Here is a 16684-nt window from a genome sequence, read left to right as displayed (position 1 = left end):
CTTAATGGTTCTCTGCTAAGTTATAGGCCCCTGGCAGGCTATGGAGCTGTTTTTGGGTTACATGGTTGATATGTACACAGTCCTTATAATGGTATCATACTATTCTAATGCTCTACAGCTGTGGTAACATGCCAAGATATAAAGGTAGTGATTTAGAAAGCTGCCAGCTAGTACATTTTAATGTAAGGAAAGTCTGGATTTATATTAAATCAGCTATGGAAGTACACACAAAACAGTCCGTAATGTACGAGTCCATGATATATTTATAAACCGAACAATGTAACATTTTTCTAGGAAACAGAAGTCAATCACATCATATATTATTTGACAGTATGGCAGCTTTCTCTATATGAGGAATTACTCAGGAGTCTCCAAGTAAAAGCAATAATGAGACGCTTGGCCCAATGGTGCTAAATTATTACTGTAGCCAATAAGTAATAAACATGACAAAGCTATTGAGTTCTATTGTAGTGCTGAAAGATTGAGTTGTTCTCTCAGAGCTGCTCATTTTGAGCTTGTCTTTTTGAAATGATAGTAGAGGAGGATCTTATGAATCACTTTATATTCAAAGAGAGAGCAAATTCTGCATGAACTTTAAACCCTCCTCAGCTGCAGTCTGATCAATTTTATTTTTGGCTTTATGGAAGAAGGTCATAAGAGATGCACAGCATAATAACAGAGCAATCGTGTGCCGGGAGGGAAGCAAACACTCTTTCTTACTCAAATGCTGATATGAACACATGCACCACAAACATGTAGACACATACAGTACATGCTCATATGAACACAATTATGCACACGTGTACCTAACAGTCATGCATGCACACACACACACACACACACACACACACACACACACACACACACACACACACACACACACACACACACACACACACACACACACACACACACACACACACACACACACACACACACACACACACACACACACACACACACACACACACACACCACCACCACCCACACACACCCTTGGAAGAAGCATCTCACACCTCGCCCCCATAGAGTACATGTCAGTCCATCTGGGATCATTAACACTATGTTAATGAATATAGGGCTGGGGCCAGGAGCATGTGAGGAGACGAAGGAGAAAGAGACAGAGAGAGAGATGGAGAGAGAGAGAGAAAGAGGACAGAAGGTGGGAGGACGGAGGAAGATAATGGATTCTCTACTAGCAAATGCACTGCCCGAGGTACTTGTAGACTGGGGGGGGGGATTGAAAGTGAGAGGAAGGCTGCAGAAGAAAAAAGAAAAAGGACAACACTGAGACAGGGGAATCAGGAACTGATAGGGAGCAATAGAGCATAAAAGGGAGTAAAAGGGGAGACATTCAAGAACTAGTCAATGTGAAAAGAAAACAAGAAAACGTAGAGTAATCAGGGAGAGATGTACTCAGAATTTCTGGCCAGGGGCTGATGAGGCCTCTGTGGAAATAACTGAACAGATGAACAGAAGAAAGGGAAGGAAGGAAAGACAGCAGAGACAACAGATGAGCCAAGAGAACAGGCAGGGGGACAGACGAGGAGATACAGTATGACAAATGATAGCAGAGGCAATGCAAGATGAGTAGCGTGGTTAAATATTTCACCAGGGTTTGTTTGTGCTTTTGTGTGCTGGTGTGTGTATGCATGGGATTGAGAGTCCCTGGGAGAAAGAAAGGAGGACAGAGCAGCAGGGAGGGAGCGACAAGTAAAGTGTGCCTGTTGCCTGGGCCAGTTAATGATTCCTTCGGCCTGAATAGTGACACAGTGTTAGTCCAGGAGGGAGGGAGGAGGCTCATTTACCCCCTACTGACATACACATGCCACATTGTTTTATTTAGTTTGAATGTGTGTCCTTGGCTTGTTTTGATACCCTGACAGCCATGGCGACTTCCCTGAAATGGTCAGAGCAGAAACACCACCACATTACAAGTTTAACAATGCAAGAATTTGTCCCCCAATGAGCTAAATCTAGACACATGTAGCACTATTAAGCAGAAGTGTGCCTATGTGTGAATGGGGTGACCACCTGTATGCAGATGAATGGGTGTGAATAGGGGGACATGCCTTTGTGGTGCCAGAGCTGGAGCAGCTTGGCGAAGTGTGCCGCTATGAGCCAGAGGGGCGAGGGCCCGCGGGAGGCCGAGGATAAAGGGACAGAGGGCAGCAGGGTGACAAGCTGTCCATGTGTAGATGAAACAATGCCAAGTGTTAACAAGCCTAAGCTAGCGGTAATGACAGAGGCTGGGTGAACAAAAGGCAACTATTTGAAATGCAATATGTGATCAACTAGAGTCAATGAGGAGCATATTATGGTGATTTAGCCCCTTTAAGCCTCTTTATACCCTTGCCATTGTGTCATAATGTTGATCTTTCCTTGACCTTTTTTTCCAATAACAGCTAAGGCTATTCTCTGAGGGAGAAGCTCAGAAGGATGGGCACAAATTGAACATCAGCAGCTGAGGCCAAGGCAGAGGCTTGAGGGCACGAGGAGTGATGGCGTGATAAGTCATAACAAAAGAAGAGGCAGAATTGTATCCAACAGGATAGCATCTTGTGCTTTCTACTGCAGCAACAATAAGACAGCAGCAGGGATCAGAGCACTCCTACACAACCTAAAACTTTAATAAAACCTGTGCAAGCACATACATATATATGTTCATACAACTGCCTTAGCCACTTAGCTGTTTCTCTACCATCCCTGTTTGGTTTTTATTATGTTTTGGTTCGGCTGACGCCCATGTGTTTCCATGAGCCTCATCTATAACCCCAAGTTTCACTCCACCTCATTTTGGTTTACTCTCTCGTCTCTATTAAACACTCCTGCTATATATCTCTGTGTGTGTATCAAACTTCAAATCTTGAGACAGCGATCCCTGACCAACTCTGATCCCTGCCTTAGGCAAGCAGGATGAGTAGAGAGGAAGAAGTGAAGGAAAGAAGCAAGACTGAAATGTAATAGACTGAGCGGACTCCTTTTTTCTAAATAGTTGTCTCCCACATATCCTTAACCCTTTTTCTAGCCATGCTGATACTTTTTTTCCCCTCTGACATCTGTTTAGGTTTTCATGTATTTTTTCACTTCCCAAAACTCATTTATATCTGAAAGAAAAGCATTTGCCAAGGTTGAGAGAGTAAGAAAGAAAAAAATCAGGTATTGCCAGGTACAGGTAGCGCTACATACTTAATTACGCAAGTTATGTAATTGTGGGATTTCCATAGCATGTTGAACAACTCATGGCAGAAACTGTGACGCCTGGAGACGTAATAACTAGGAAATAAACAAGGCAACTTCTCTTTGCTGAGAAGTGTATAGCTGTCAGGTCTTCCCCAGAATTCCTTTAAATCACTTTCAGAGCTGTCAAGCTTTCCTTCGTCTCTAACACTTTTTTTCCTGTGAGTTTCTTATTGGAGCCATCAAGTTTTCTCTACTTTACTGTCATTCGCAGAAGCCCTGGTCTTCCCTGTCTGTATCTGAGTGTGCCTGTATGGGCTGTGGGAGGATTAAATCTCAAGCTGAGAGTCAATCATAGTTTCTATAGCTCGAACACCATCATAAGTGCCTGCAGAGAATACCTAAATGTTTGTTTGTGTGTGTGTACACGTCACGTATATTACGCATACATGAGGGATCCCTGCCACCTAACGCTTGGTTGCAGAGAGGAGGAGTATTTGTGGGTTGTGAATTTCTAAATTTGAGTTTCTGTCTTGTTACAGGGCTGGTTATGTGTTACATGTATCATGAGAAGAGCCCATGTTTGACCCGCGGAAGTCTGCTGGCATCGAGAGAAACTGACAGTGACTCCTAGCATGTTATGTAGGCCACTGAGTGGGAACCGGAATTCCTTTTGCTGGTAGTCTGAAGGCTGTGAATCACTAGCTAGTTTTGGAGCTGCTGCAAAAGTATTTGCATTTCAGTCATTCCTTAGAGGAAATCAATACATATGTTTAAAGCAGTTTACGGTGTTAGCAGAGCTAAGTGAAAAAAGGTGGGCATTACAGGAATAGCTGCTTGTATATAGGAAAACATCAATAGGTTTTACATAAGGAGAATTCATTGGTAGCAGCTTATAGTCTTGTTCACATTATTCTTGATCACACATCACCTCCTCACCCCTCTTCCTCCTCATTAGCCCGTCATTTTTGGCGAGACATTATTGAACGGAAAAGCGCCCTCAGCCGTGAGTTACCCCAACTGCCTACGGGATCTGTGTGTGTGTGTGTGTGTGTGTGATCCTCTCAGAGTGCCAGGACATGTGTCTGCTTGCCCAGCGAAGCCTAGGGACAGTTAGGCACTCCGCTCATCTGCACACACACACACTCACACAAAATGCCTCTCCTGTTACTAGGCAGCTCTGAACCAGCTAGCCGAAGCTGGACTCCATTCCTGCCCGAGGGAAGCCCTCTCCTGCTTGGGCCACAATCCCGCTGACACCCTGTGGTCTGGACTTTATCCACACCATCTGTGAGGTTGTTTTCTAAACGTACCTGTCTGGGGACGCGATAAGCAGAGACCAGAAGATTAGACTGGCTGATAAGACGGTAGTAATTCTTTACTATCTGGCACAAGGTAATTAGTATACCAGCGAGGCTACACAACAACCGCCTACAAGAACGCACGTCTCTTTGCAGAAGATTCTCAAATGAAAACTGGGACAAGCAGGGTCAAATGTATTGTTAGTATGTCATATGTTCAAATTATGTCATACGAAAAAAAGGGCTGCCACATATTTACAGCTCAGTTCCAAAGTCCATGTCAACAAACATTTCTTAACAATGCCTTTTATTGCAATGTAAAAAGTAGTTGACAAAGTCGAATAACAATGCACAATAACAAACTAACAACTCAGCATGAAACAGTTGCAACATACAGTTCGTCACAACATAATGCAAGACAGCTTATTAGCAAGACTTTGCATTGTTAAGACATGAACAAGACAATAACAACAAGAAAAGACACCACCATAACACAGTAGCAACTTTCAGCAACATTTTAAATAACCTATTTATTTATTTTTAATGGCAAAACACATTTCAATTTCTTTGTAAATTAATCCTTGTATTTCACTACATTTCAGAGGGGAATACTGTACTTTTTACTCCACTACACAAAAGCAAATTTCTAGTTACGTTTCAGATCACAGTGTATAAAATGACACATGTATGGATTAAACTACCTTATACATTCATACTCGAAGCAACGTTTAGTTTGAACACTGTATGTTTTTGATCGCTGGACATTGACTAGTAAAAGACTATTTTTATAATGAAGAAAACTTAAATTACTAGAGTAACATATGTAAATAATTCATTTGAAATATAGCCTGTGATCACCCATTATATTACATTATACACTCTTAATCAATTGTATTTATTTCAACAATAAATAAAACGTGTTGGTAACTTGGTGTTTATTAAGTCCCTTAATACATCTATCCCATACTGTAGGGATACAGTAAGCAGTTGTGGGTTTTTTAAACTTTTTTTGTTCATAATGTCTTGACCTGTGAGCCCAATATGACACAGTGGCTTACATTTATTTGTTACGCTTCTGCGATGTTATTATTATAATCCCGGTAAGGGTTGTTTTTGTGTTTTATGTGTTCCTGATGTAGCGTGAGAGCAGCTGGAGGGAGTGTCTCCATTAGCTATAGTGGGAGGGACATTTAAATTGCCTTACTGCTATTGGCTGGCACTATAACGCGGGGTGGAGTCTTTGCTGCACAAAACAGAGAAGTTGCGCTTCAGTGAATCACTCAAGAGTTGCGACAGTGTTTGGTGAGCTCCATCACTTGATCTGACTTGATTGCTACTACAGGACGTTTAATCCGCGGTTGTTGTTTTCGGTGCACGTATTTACGCATTTAAAACTTCAATAACAAAAGCTTCTTTTTTTTTCAATTATCGCTTATTTAGTTTCACTTAAGCGTCCTTTCGAGAACAGGAGATATGGAGTTGGTGTATCTGGTGTGTTTGGCGATGAGCATCGGTGCTTGGTTCGCTTGTGCAGAGAGACACAGCGTGTTCTGGAACGGCTCAAACCCAAAGTAAGTGCTGATCTGCTTTTGAGCGCTATGTCGTGTGTGCGAGTGATAGTGTGTGTGGATCAAGTTGTATGTGTAAGTAGTTCAGTACCAGTCACTCACTGCTCTGTCTGTCTTTGTGTTTAGCCTGTTTCCCGATGTCTCAAGTGTTTATCTAATTTATCCTCTTTGACATTTAATGTGAAGCTTCTATATAGTATAGATTGTGTCATTAAGGCCTGGGGGCTGTTTACGCTTTCAAAGGGCTACCAATGACAAAGTGTGTTGTTGTTTTCAGTCAGGTCGACAATTAAAGGTTCGTGAGACGGTTAAGGTGTGAGGTCTACCTTTTTTAACTCGCCTAACAGGATTATGATCCGACTGTAGCAGCGGGTTGTAAAAGCAGAAGACTGCGAGCAGGACGCCAAGACAGATGGACAGATTCTCCACTATATTTAACCACAACACATACACAGACATACACTAGTAGTAGAAAATAGACTGACGAGTATGAACTTGGCCACTAAGGCTGTCTGTAGGGTCTGCACCTGTGTGTGTGTGTGTGTGTGTGTGTGTGTGTGTGTGTGTGTGTGTGTGTGTGTGTGTGTGTGTGTGTGTGTGTGTGTGTGTGTGTGTGTGTGTGTGTGTGTGTGTGTGTGTGTGTGTGTGTGTGTGTGTGTGTGTGTGGGGGGGGGGGTGTCAAGGAAAGTTGATCATTTAAATCAGATTAGAGATCATTTTATAAATACACCACATCAACACTACCAGTATCATAGTGATATGGAAAGGTAGTGAATGTGTTTATTGTGTGTGTGCCAGAGTGAGAGGCACATATTGCTGATTACTTTGTTTTGAGGTCAGAAATGTAATGCTATCCTACCACTCAGTGGGATCGATGCAGCTTGACAGACGCGCAATATCGCAATGCGATTTATTGAGCTTTTAGCGTGGAGCGAGTGATCCCCCCCAAGCTTGAAATACAGTATTATTTTATAACTCAGCTGAAACAAAAGGACGGGCCCTGGCCGATCCTCTGCTCCCGAGATAGGTCGATTATAACCCGCCACCGAGACTAAACAAGGGCAAAAGCCATTATGGCCTTTGAGTCTTTGTCTTGATTACATTACTGTCTCAGGCTCTCTAATTGCCCTTTAAGAATGACAATACACTCGGGGCTAAAAAATAGCCCCTGTAACAAGGAAAACAATTATCCTTATAAGAGGATAAGAGGAGTCTAATGGAAAGTTCTGTCGTCATGAGCAGTGCTTGTGTCATGGGTTAGTCCATGTGTGACTCACAGGCTAGGTTTGGACCCACCTGAGTTGTACACCTGAGTCACCACACACAGAGGCAAAGAACTTTGGTGTGACAGAAAGAAAAGGTAGAAAAGAAATGTGAAACCAGAGGCTCTTTGGTCTGAAGAAAGAGGAAACAGGAGCTTCAAATTTAGTTCAAATAAGAAAGGATAATGGAGATAAAAAGAGGGCATAGATGGAGATGGAGACCAGAGTGGTCCACTGTCTTTAATCTGTCTCTACCTCCCTGGAGTATTTATGGGAGTTGTATAACGAAAAAGTTGATCTCCAGTTGTACTCCAGTTGAACTGAGGCCTTTCGCTTTCCAATTCCCCATTTCTCACTCAAGAGGATATAATGACATCTATAAGCCAAAATGAAACGATTATCGGCTGACCCCTACATGCCACTTGTATTATATACTGTATATTTTATGACATTGTACAGTCTAATCTCCATTATAACTTGAATCCCTCATTCCCCTCTTTAACTCCCCCCTTTACATTACCTCTCACTTCTGTCTTTTGTACTCCCTTTTTCCATCTTCTCCCTTTGTCTTTTGGTCTCCTGCTTTCTAGCTAAAAGCCCACCTGCCCCAAATCGTTCCCAAGTGATCAATCGGTCACCTGTTCGGAAGGATCATGTTGATTTATCAACAGGGCTTATACGGCATCAGGCTGTGGATAATTGATGCTAATTGATTCTTGTACTGAAGCAGCCTTGATTTGTCTTAGTAGGAGGACAGTGACCAGATGGCAGCATTCTGCCCATTCATGTAGTTGAGTATAGAGATGTACACTGACGTGTGTGTAAGTGTAAGGGTGTGTTTGATTTTCACTAACTTGTCAGTATAGTTTAATTTAATCCTATATTTTGAGTCTTGGAGGGAATTTGTGTGTGTGTGTGTGTGTGTGTGTGTGTGTGTGTGTGTGTGTGTGTGTGTGTGTGTGTGTGTGTGTGTGTGTGTGTGTGTGTGTGTGTGTGTGTGTGTGTGTGTGTGTGTGTGTGTGTGTGTGTGTGTGTGTGTGTGTGTGTGTGTGTGTACAGATTTCCTAGCTGACAGGTGGAGAGGCATGTTTTTCTCAGTCTAGTCCAATCTTGTTTACACTACATGTCTCTTTCTGTATCAAGTGTGTGTGTGTGTGTGTGAGAGAGAGTGTGACTTGTTGAACTTGTGCTGCCCTTTAACAGCGTTTAACAGGAAGCGTTTTTGTTTTGGAGAGTACGTGATTGTTAGTCTGTCTTCAAGTGTGTGTGTGTGTGCTTGCTCCAAAGTCAGAGTAAAATAAGGAGCGGCCGTTACGGTAAGCAGCCTTACCGTGACTCACACTTACACACTCTGGGGGGCAAGAGAGGGAGAACTTGTATGTTAATATTAGCTACAGCCAGCATTCCTCCCTGCTGTTACTATACTCATCTCAGCTGTATGTGTATGTGTATGTGTGTGTGTGTGTGTGTTCGCTCTCTCACTGTACCTGTCTCTTCCTCTCCCCATCCTCACTCCTTTTACTAACTTAAACAGCTGGGACTCCTCCCAGAGTGGCACTGGCCCTGAGCCCTCCATCTCTTTTTCTACTTACTGATGCACAAGTGCATTTAATATCTCCAGTTTTCAGCACAGCTGTGGAAGTACGGCCTCCTTTTGTTCCGTTATCTCTGTGTTATTTGGCGGCTTTCATCCATCTAGAATGGCCTGGGTTTATTTCCCGTGCTCCCTGGTGTCTGTGCAAATATCTTTATCAGGAGTTTGGTGTAATGTAATATTCTGTTTATCTCCCTCTGTGTCTGGCTCTGTCTGCTTTGCTGTTATTGAAGCAGCCGGGCCTGCCTTGACATGTACATATAGTTTGGAGGATGAGTCCAGCCCCCGCCCACCACCACCCCTTTAACTTGTACATTTTATACATTTTTTCCCCCCTCTATCGGTCTCCCATTTCACTCATTATTTACCCCTCCCCACCCATCGTCCCGTCTGGTTGTTGGCCTCTAATCTCACCAGAATGAGAGCATATACATACACTCTCACACACTCCCCCACACACACTCCCATACACACAGACACACTAACATAGATTACAGATGACTTGTAATCTGACCATCTGACCCATAGACACAAAACCATCATCCTGCTGGCTATATTCTATATATATATATATATATATATATATATATATATATATATATATATATGCCCATGTGATCCTTTGATTTAATTTATTGTCATTTTCGTTAAGCTTTATCCACTATAGTCTGTGTATGTGGGTCAGTGGCTTATTGCGTAATCATTACAATATATATATATATACATTCCTTAATAAACCTGGAGATGTCATAATTAATATTTCACTCCATAATCTCCCTGATGGGATGCGTCCTTCATCAGAGCAATCAATTACAAGCACTATTGGACATTTCATTTAGCCTGCTATGCATGCTTTCCATTTAATCAAAAGGATTTGTGTGTTTTCCCTACTGACATAACTGTCCTCTTAATTTGCACGCTTATAGAACATACATACTTTCATGCAGCATCACACCAAGCACCAGCTGACAATATTAGTGAATATACTTTATATATGTGTCCCAGGTCTTTGGGCATTCTCCTTCCCTGTCACAGTATCCATACACCTCTGTTTTCTCTCTGCTCTTCCTCTCGCTTCCTTATCTGTGGTCCAGACTTCCTCCCGTCCCCCCCTTTTTCACAGGCCTTCCTCTGTTTTGGGCCAAGTAGTTTTCCACCAGAGGAAGACAGAGCACCCCTCAGCTCTGGCTCTGCTAACATTAGAGAGGCCTACTCCTGCCTAGCACTATCGTAGTATGTGTGGGCAAGCATTCATGTGCATGCTATGTGTACACTGCTCATTCATAGCATTTCAGGCATACCATGGCACTGTTGTCCACTCATAGCCCACCGTCGCCCTCTAAAGGGCAGAATTGGCAATATATTTCTGCTGGACTGCTGCTCAAGTATTTTGAGGATGTTGTGCCTCAGTTAATTAACACTTTTTTCAAATATGACAAGTAAAATATTTTATTTTAGAAGTTACTGAACTTTTTCCCTCTCTCTCAGCAAGTCAAGACAGACAGAGGAACACAGATTAACTCTCCATGACCCCAAAACATATGAAACCAAGCATGGTAGCATTTGGCCTTCTTCTATTCATTGCAGACAGAAAAGGAGGCTACAATAACGGAGACAGGGTGAAAGGATTTTGGGGGCAGAGAGGAGGAGGAATTGAGGCCGGGTTGCAGGGTGAAAGAAGGGTGAACTAGAGAAAGGGATTTGTGTTGAGAAATTAGCCTGGATGAAGAGCGCTGGTATATTATGTGAGCATTAAGAGACAAGAGAAAATAGAGGATAGGCAGAGGGGGGATGGGGTGATTTTGGAAGAATAAAGGAGAGGCAGACGGAGGGAGGAGAGACTCGACAGTGATGGATGAAGGGAGGGGAGAAGTTTTGAATTGAATAATTGAGAAACGGCTGGACTGACCATTTTAAATGCTCATCTTGCAAAGGCCAAAAGGATTCTCAGTATGTTAACTACAAAGTGCATGCATATAACAACACACAGATTAGCATCTAGTTACTACAGTGAAGCTGAGTAGGGACATAAACTGGTATTCGTATCTAGTAGAGGCAGAATTCCCACTGAGTTTCATATTGCAAGACAATGAGACAGAGGAAGAATGAAGCTTTATTACATTGGAAGCTAATCTAGAAAGACTTTCCAGTGTATATTAGATTGGCACAGTAATGGAGTATCCCACTAGTGAGCAGCTAAACCCATTAGAACCACTGACAGCTCCTCGGTCAGTGTGTAAGGAGGTGTGAAGCTGCTATACCACAGCAAATTAATAGGGTATTAAGTGTACACGTCAAAGTAAAAGTGTGTGAGAGTGTGACTGGAAATTTGATGAGCGCGCCTTGTGAGAACATAGTAAACCTTCCAAACCGCAGCCCCCCTTAGATCTGACATTCCTGTGTGTGCACACTTACTACTTGATTACCTGCAGAGCAAATGGAGGGGGATGCATCTGTTTAGTGTTTGACGGTGCTGACTTGCTCAGTGTGTGAAACAAATATTTTCAGCGCTGACTCAGATGTTAGAGTGTGTGAGAAGTTGCAACCCTGAACTCTAACCTCTCGACCCAGCTGACAGTTTGAAATGCTCCCCAGAGGGAATTTGAAAGACAGAGTTCCTGTGTCAGTTGTTGGACCACAACCAGTGAGAGTCAGGCGAAAAAACAGCAGGACAGCAGGGGAAAAGAAAGAGGAATGGCAGAAAGAAAATGAAAGAGGTGGGAGCCGAGTGCAAGGACAATAGCAGGACTTCAAAGCTTAAGTGAGAAAGCCGAGTGTTGAAGAACTCACCTACTGTCATAACCCATTTTACAACCTTAAATTCAAACACACACATACAACTTGCCTGCTGACGCAAAAGCAAGAGTAGCTCCGTGGTGAGAAATGACCTCTTTGCCGCAGAGAGGAAAAAAGGCTACAGCCACCTTCAACCCTTGCTGAGTTCCCACACCTCAGTCACATGCAAGAAAACTCACACACAAACTTCAACACACACAAGAGGCTTCAGTAGGCCTTGATAAACAGATGTGCTCATGAGCCCAGAGCATGAGACGCCCTGAATAAGGGTCTTCAGAGAATCCCTCTCACATGAAAACACACAAACAAACTAACACACGGGAAGTAGAGCCTGTGTGGAAAGTAGGTTTGCAACAACTCACACACCTGGCTCTCCCTCTCACACACGACATAGCTATCACGTTAACGCGACTCTCATTCTCCCGAGAACCATCGGTCAGAGGCAAGAGCAGACGCAGAGGGATACGAGAGTCTCCCAGAGTGGAGAGCTTTGATGAGTGAAACGTAAAGTAGAGGGAGTGAGGCGGATGGAGAGACACAGGTTTACTATGCAACATTCTGACCTATAGTTTTTTCCAGTTTCTTGAACTGTTGCAAGATAAATATAACAGAAGCCACGAAAAGCATGAACAATTCTGGACATCACAAATGCAATGGTAAAACAACTTCAATACACTGGCAGTCATATGAGCACACATATAACACACATCCACCCCAGTCAGGGTAGTGAAAGCTCCATATGGGGTAAGATAGGGGTTGAAAGGGCCCTGCAGCCTTCAGGCAATCTGTCCTTGGGGAGGGAAAGGGTATAATTACACCCCATTCATTCCTCCTCTCCTTCTTTTCAAGAGAACACGTTGGCCCCAGACCCCTAACAGCTTTTAATTAGCCAGACCAATGGTGGAGTGCAGGAGGAGGGCGGCAAATGAGGAAGTGAAGAGAAGGATAAAAGGAGAGTTTTCCTAAAAGCATGAGTTGTGAATGAAATTAGCAACAGAGTCTGTTTTTGTTGGCTTTTGACAAGCCTGTGTTTCCATGTGGAGTTGGGCCAGGACTCTAACCAGAATGCAGTGTGGGAAAAAAGTGTATCCTATACAATTTAAAACTACTCTTTACTTCAGAGGAAACAACTAGAGATCTCCAAGTACCTTGATTTCTTTTACTCTGTTATTACTGCTCCATCTCAAAGAAACAGAGCAGAGAGAAACAAGACGAGAGATATTTTTTGCCAATTAGGCTGCTACAAGCTATGTCTCTTTTTTCTTTCAGTAAAACATGTGCACTTGCAAATACACACAAACAAAGGCGTGCACACCTACACAGGAGTGTAGACGAATACAAAGAACCTTTTCAACGCGAGAGCAGTGATTGCAAGTGGAGGCTGATCAGCCTGTTAGCCCTGGATAACAAGTGTAGAGCTGTTCTCAGTTAACAAAGCATGTTTTGACAGGTATAGGTTAGCACTAATGACACACACACACACACACACACACACACACACACACACACACACACACACACACACACACACACACACACACACACACACACACACACACACACACACACACACACACACACACACTAATAGAGAGGCAGGAAGGAGGGGTTAGAGGCCCACGATTGGAGCCAGTTTGTCTGTGACTTGACCAGGGGGTCCTAACAGTAGCCACAACAACAAGACAAGGGGGGCTAGGGACACCACGTCCCTGGCTTTGATGCCGGGGCACACATACTTACAGCACACATAAACAATTGCAGACATACAGGAGCTGTTTTCTTGTCACTTTCACTCTCTCCAATGCGCTAAACACAAGCATCTACAAGCAGTCATTCAACATTCAGGTTACTATGTTGCCCCAAAAAATCAGTTCTGAATCATAGCTAATTATTATCGAAGAGTAAAATGTTACTGAAGTGAAAATTGAAAAACTAGTTTGTGTATGAATTGAACATCATCACTGCAAATATGCAGTGCTGGATTTGTAGTTATTGGTCATCTTTCCTCTGAACTTCATTAGGACAGCAAACAAGCATAGGAAGTGAGCAAAAAGGAGCCGGGGAGGCTTGAAAAGAGCCATAAAACTAAATGAAGGGTAAAGATGAAAAGGGAGAAAGAAAGCGACAGTCTGACGGTCTCCACCCACTCTGTCTCCATCTTTAATGAAATCAGAGAGACAGATCTTCAGATGGAGACAGCAAATTAATGTGAAGAGTCACAACAAGAGCTTTGACACATTATTGGACAAACACTCAGGTAGACAATCTAGTGAGACACAAACATTTGAAAAAGACTTGATAGAAAAAGACACTGAGTTGTATACAGAAATAAAGTGGACTAGCAAGAGAAAGGGAAATTGTGAGGTCTTGTCCTCTTACCACAGGTGAGAAGTGAATATCTGCTGAAGGCAAAAAAGGGGGAAGAGTGCAGGAAGGTGTGTGAGTGGGTTGGTGGTAGAGTGAGATTCTAGGTTTTTTTCGTGTCTGTAAACAAAGTGAACAAGTCCGACCTGATCAGCCTTTGCACAAGTACAGCACAAACACCCTCAGACTGTACCTGACCTCCAGCCTAGTAACTGTGACTGTGTGTTATTGCGTGAGTAAGCCTGTTTGCTGTGGCTGCGTGTGCAAATGTGTGATTAGCCCTCATTGTTACTCTTAAAGTGGTGTTGTATGAGCCATGCTGTCAGGGTGCGTGTTGAAAATGTACAAAATCCCAACAGACAATATTTTCTTGCTAACTGAAATTATAGCTGCTTGATAAAGACATTTGTGAGTAACCTCCTCCTTTCTTTCTTTCTGTCTCCCTGCAGCTTCCTGTTGGATGAGTACACAGTGGAAGTGCGTATTAATGACTATCTGGACATCATCTGCCCCCACTATACCCACGGCGAGGTGCCATCGCATGCAGCTGAGCGCTACGTTCTGTACATGGTGGAGAAGGAGGACTACGAGGTGTGCAAGCCTCACTCCTTTGACCAGCTGCGTTGGGAGTGCTCGCGGCCGTTCGCTCCCCACGCTCCCGAGAAATTCTCAGAGAAATTCCAGCGTTTTACCCCCTTTACCCTGGGCAAGGAGTTCAGACAGGGAGAAAGCTATTATTATATCTGTAAGTATATTTAAAAAAACATTTTTTCATCAACTTATTGTGATCCTCAGAAGGTGTCTTTTACTAAAACTGTCCCCTCTTCCTTATTTTCCACAGCCAAGCCAATGCATCACCATGGCCAGGATTGTCTAAGGCTCAAAGTGGATGTGGCCGGGCATAGCGGCTCCATAAAGACCAAGGATGAAAATACAGGAAAGAGCTCAGATGGAGGCAAAGGGAAGTTTCCCAATGGAGGAGTTCACAATCCCTCTAACCGGCTTCCAGCAGGTGAGAATCGTTCCAACAAAAATACCCCGACAGATGCAAAATACTCACAACAGTCCCATGTCTGAGAGGAACTCAGCTGGAGGTGTTTAAAATGCCTGAAATGTAATCTAATACTGACTCTCCCTCCCGTTCCTTTATCTCAGATGACCCTGCTGTAATGGAGCCAAAACTACAGAGGAGCGTCGGCAATTCACAAGCAAAGCTGGTTTCCTTTTCACTCCTCTTTACCTTGCTCCCAGCCTTATTAGCCCTGCTGCTACACTAAGACTGAGCAGGATGCTGAAACAGAGACAATATTACCTCAATGCCGGTCATTGGGACCATGAATGAACACAGATTTTTTTATACATATTTTTTGTACGAGCATGGACAGTGCTGTGAGTGTGCGTTTGCGTGTTTATTTGTGTGAATGTGGAACGTGGACCGTTCCAAAGAAGAGGATCTTTTTTTATGACTTTATTACAAGGAAGGAAATTCTCCTATATGATCGTTTAAGATGTACTCTTTTTTTTTAAAGCCATTACGAACAAAACTTCAAGCAAACTGATCAAAATACTTTCTGGATGATTATCAATGTGAAAATGACAAGAGGAATACATTGTATTCATTATCCTGTGTTTTTAACTTTGGTACACATTTGCATTGGGCTCCCCATCTCCAAATGTTAGTCATTTTTCTTCCTCTACTTGTAGAGAAAGTATTAAGTCTGTGTATTGCAAATGTTGTCCTGAACTTCCAGGACTGTAGGATTTTTGTCATGTTGTTATGTAGCACTCAGCTCCCTGTTGTACCATCTGAAGTCTGATTTATCTTTTCAAGTCTGTCAAAACAACACTGTGAGATCCACACGGACACAAAAGCAGTCAATCTGGTTTAGATTAACTCCACTGAAAGGATCTGATTTCACACACTCTTTCAGTTCAGTTCTACGGCTCAAGGGCCATTAAACACTAAAGTAACATAATGCAGTTAATGAAGTGTTTGATTTGATTAGAAAAAAAATGCACCAGAATCAATTTGGATCCTAAAAATGTCTTCTTTTTTTTTGTCCCAACTAATAACTAGTCGATTACTTGTTCTCATAAGGCAGAGAGCCACTGAACAACAGACAAATATATGAAGATACATTTTAAAACAAACATGGGTTTTAGGGAGCTGAGCATCTTCAGTACTTCCCTCATTTCTACATGGTACACTGCCTGATGTGCAGATGTGTTTCAATTTGCACATAGTCAAACCTCAAACTGAAGGGACTTCCCATAATACATTTACAGCTATTTGTTTTCTTGTTAAACCTGCTCTTTTCATTTTGTAACTGTATATTTGTAAATATGTGCATAGGAAAAACTATAAGAAACAGTTTTAACATGTGAAAAAATCTTAAGTGAAATAAAGAAATGTGACGTAATTCAAGTTTCTTTGTTTTTCCTCGGCTCCAGTGGTATTTATTTTGGGTCTTAAAATCCCGCTGACATCATGAGATTCACATGAATGACAAAATATTTTGGTACCGATAAAATCTCTCCTCCACACCCAGGTCTTTCCCAACGTCAATTCTCATCCCCCCTTTTCTCTGCACTCTCCCACCTTTCGTCCCTCCTGAGTAC

General features: G+C 42.7%; 1 protein-coding gene and 1 long non-coding RNA gene across 3 annotated transcripts in view; one reads left to right on the top strand and one right to left on the bottom strand.

The window, feature by feature from the left end:
- Window positions 1-16684, bottom strand: part of LOC134861005 (uncharacterized) — a 51515-nt gene that overhangs the window by 33033 nt on the left and 1798 nt on the right. The gene's annotated exons all lie outside the window — the stretch shown is intronic.
- Window positions 5754-16485, top strand: efna1b (ephrin-A1b). Its single transcript, XM_063879447.1, has 4 exons — window positions 5754-6052; window positions 14515-14810; window positions 14907-15077; window positions 15221-16485. The coding sequence occupies exons 1-4, from the start codon at window positions 5955-5957 to the stop codon at window positions 15340-15342; spliced, it is 687 nt and encodes a 228-aa protein (XP_063735517.1). The 5' UTR covers window positions 5754-5954; the 3' UTR covers window positions 15343-16485.

The sequence above is a fragment of the Eleginops maclovinus genome, chromosome 3 (genome assembly GCF_036324505.1).
Source record: "Eleginops maclovinus isolate JMC-PN-2008 ecotype Puerto Natales chromosome 3, JC_Emac_rtc_rv5, whole genome shotgun sequence".
NCBI classification, from domain to species: domain Eukaryota; kingdom Metazoa; phylum Chordata; class Actinopteri; order Perciformes; family Eleginopidae; genus Eleginops; species Eleginops maclovinus.
This window is presented reverse-complemented; position numbering and strand designations above follow the sequence as displayed.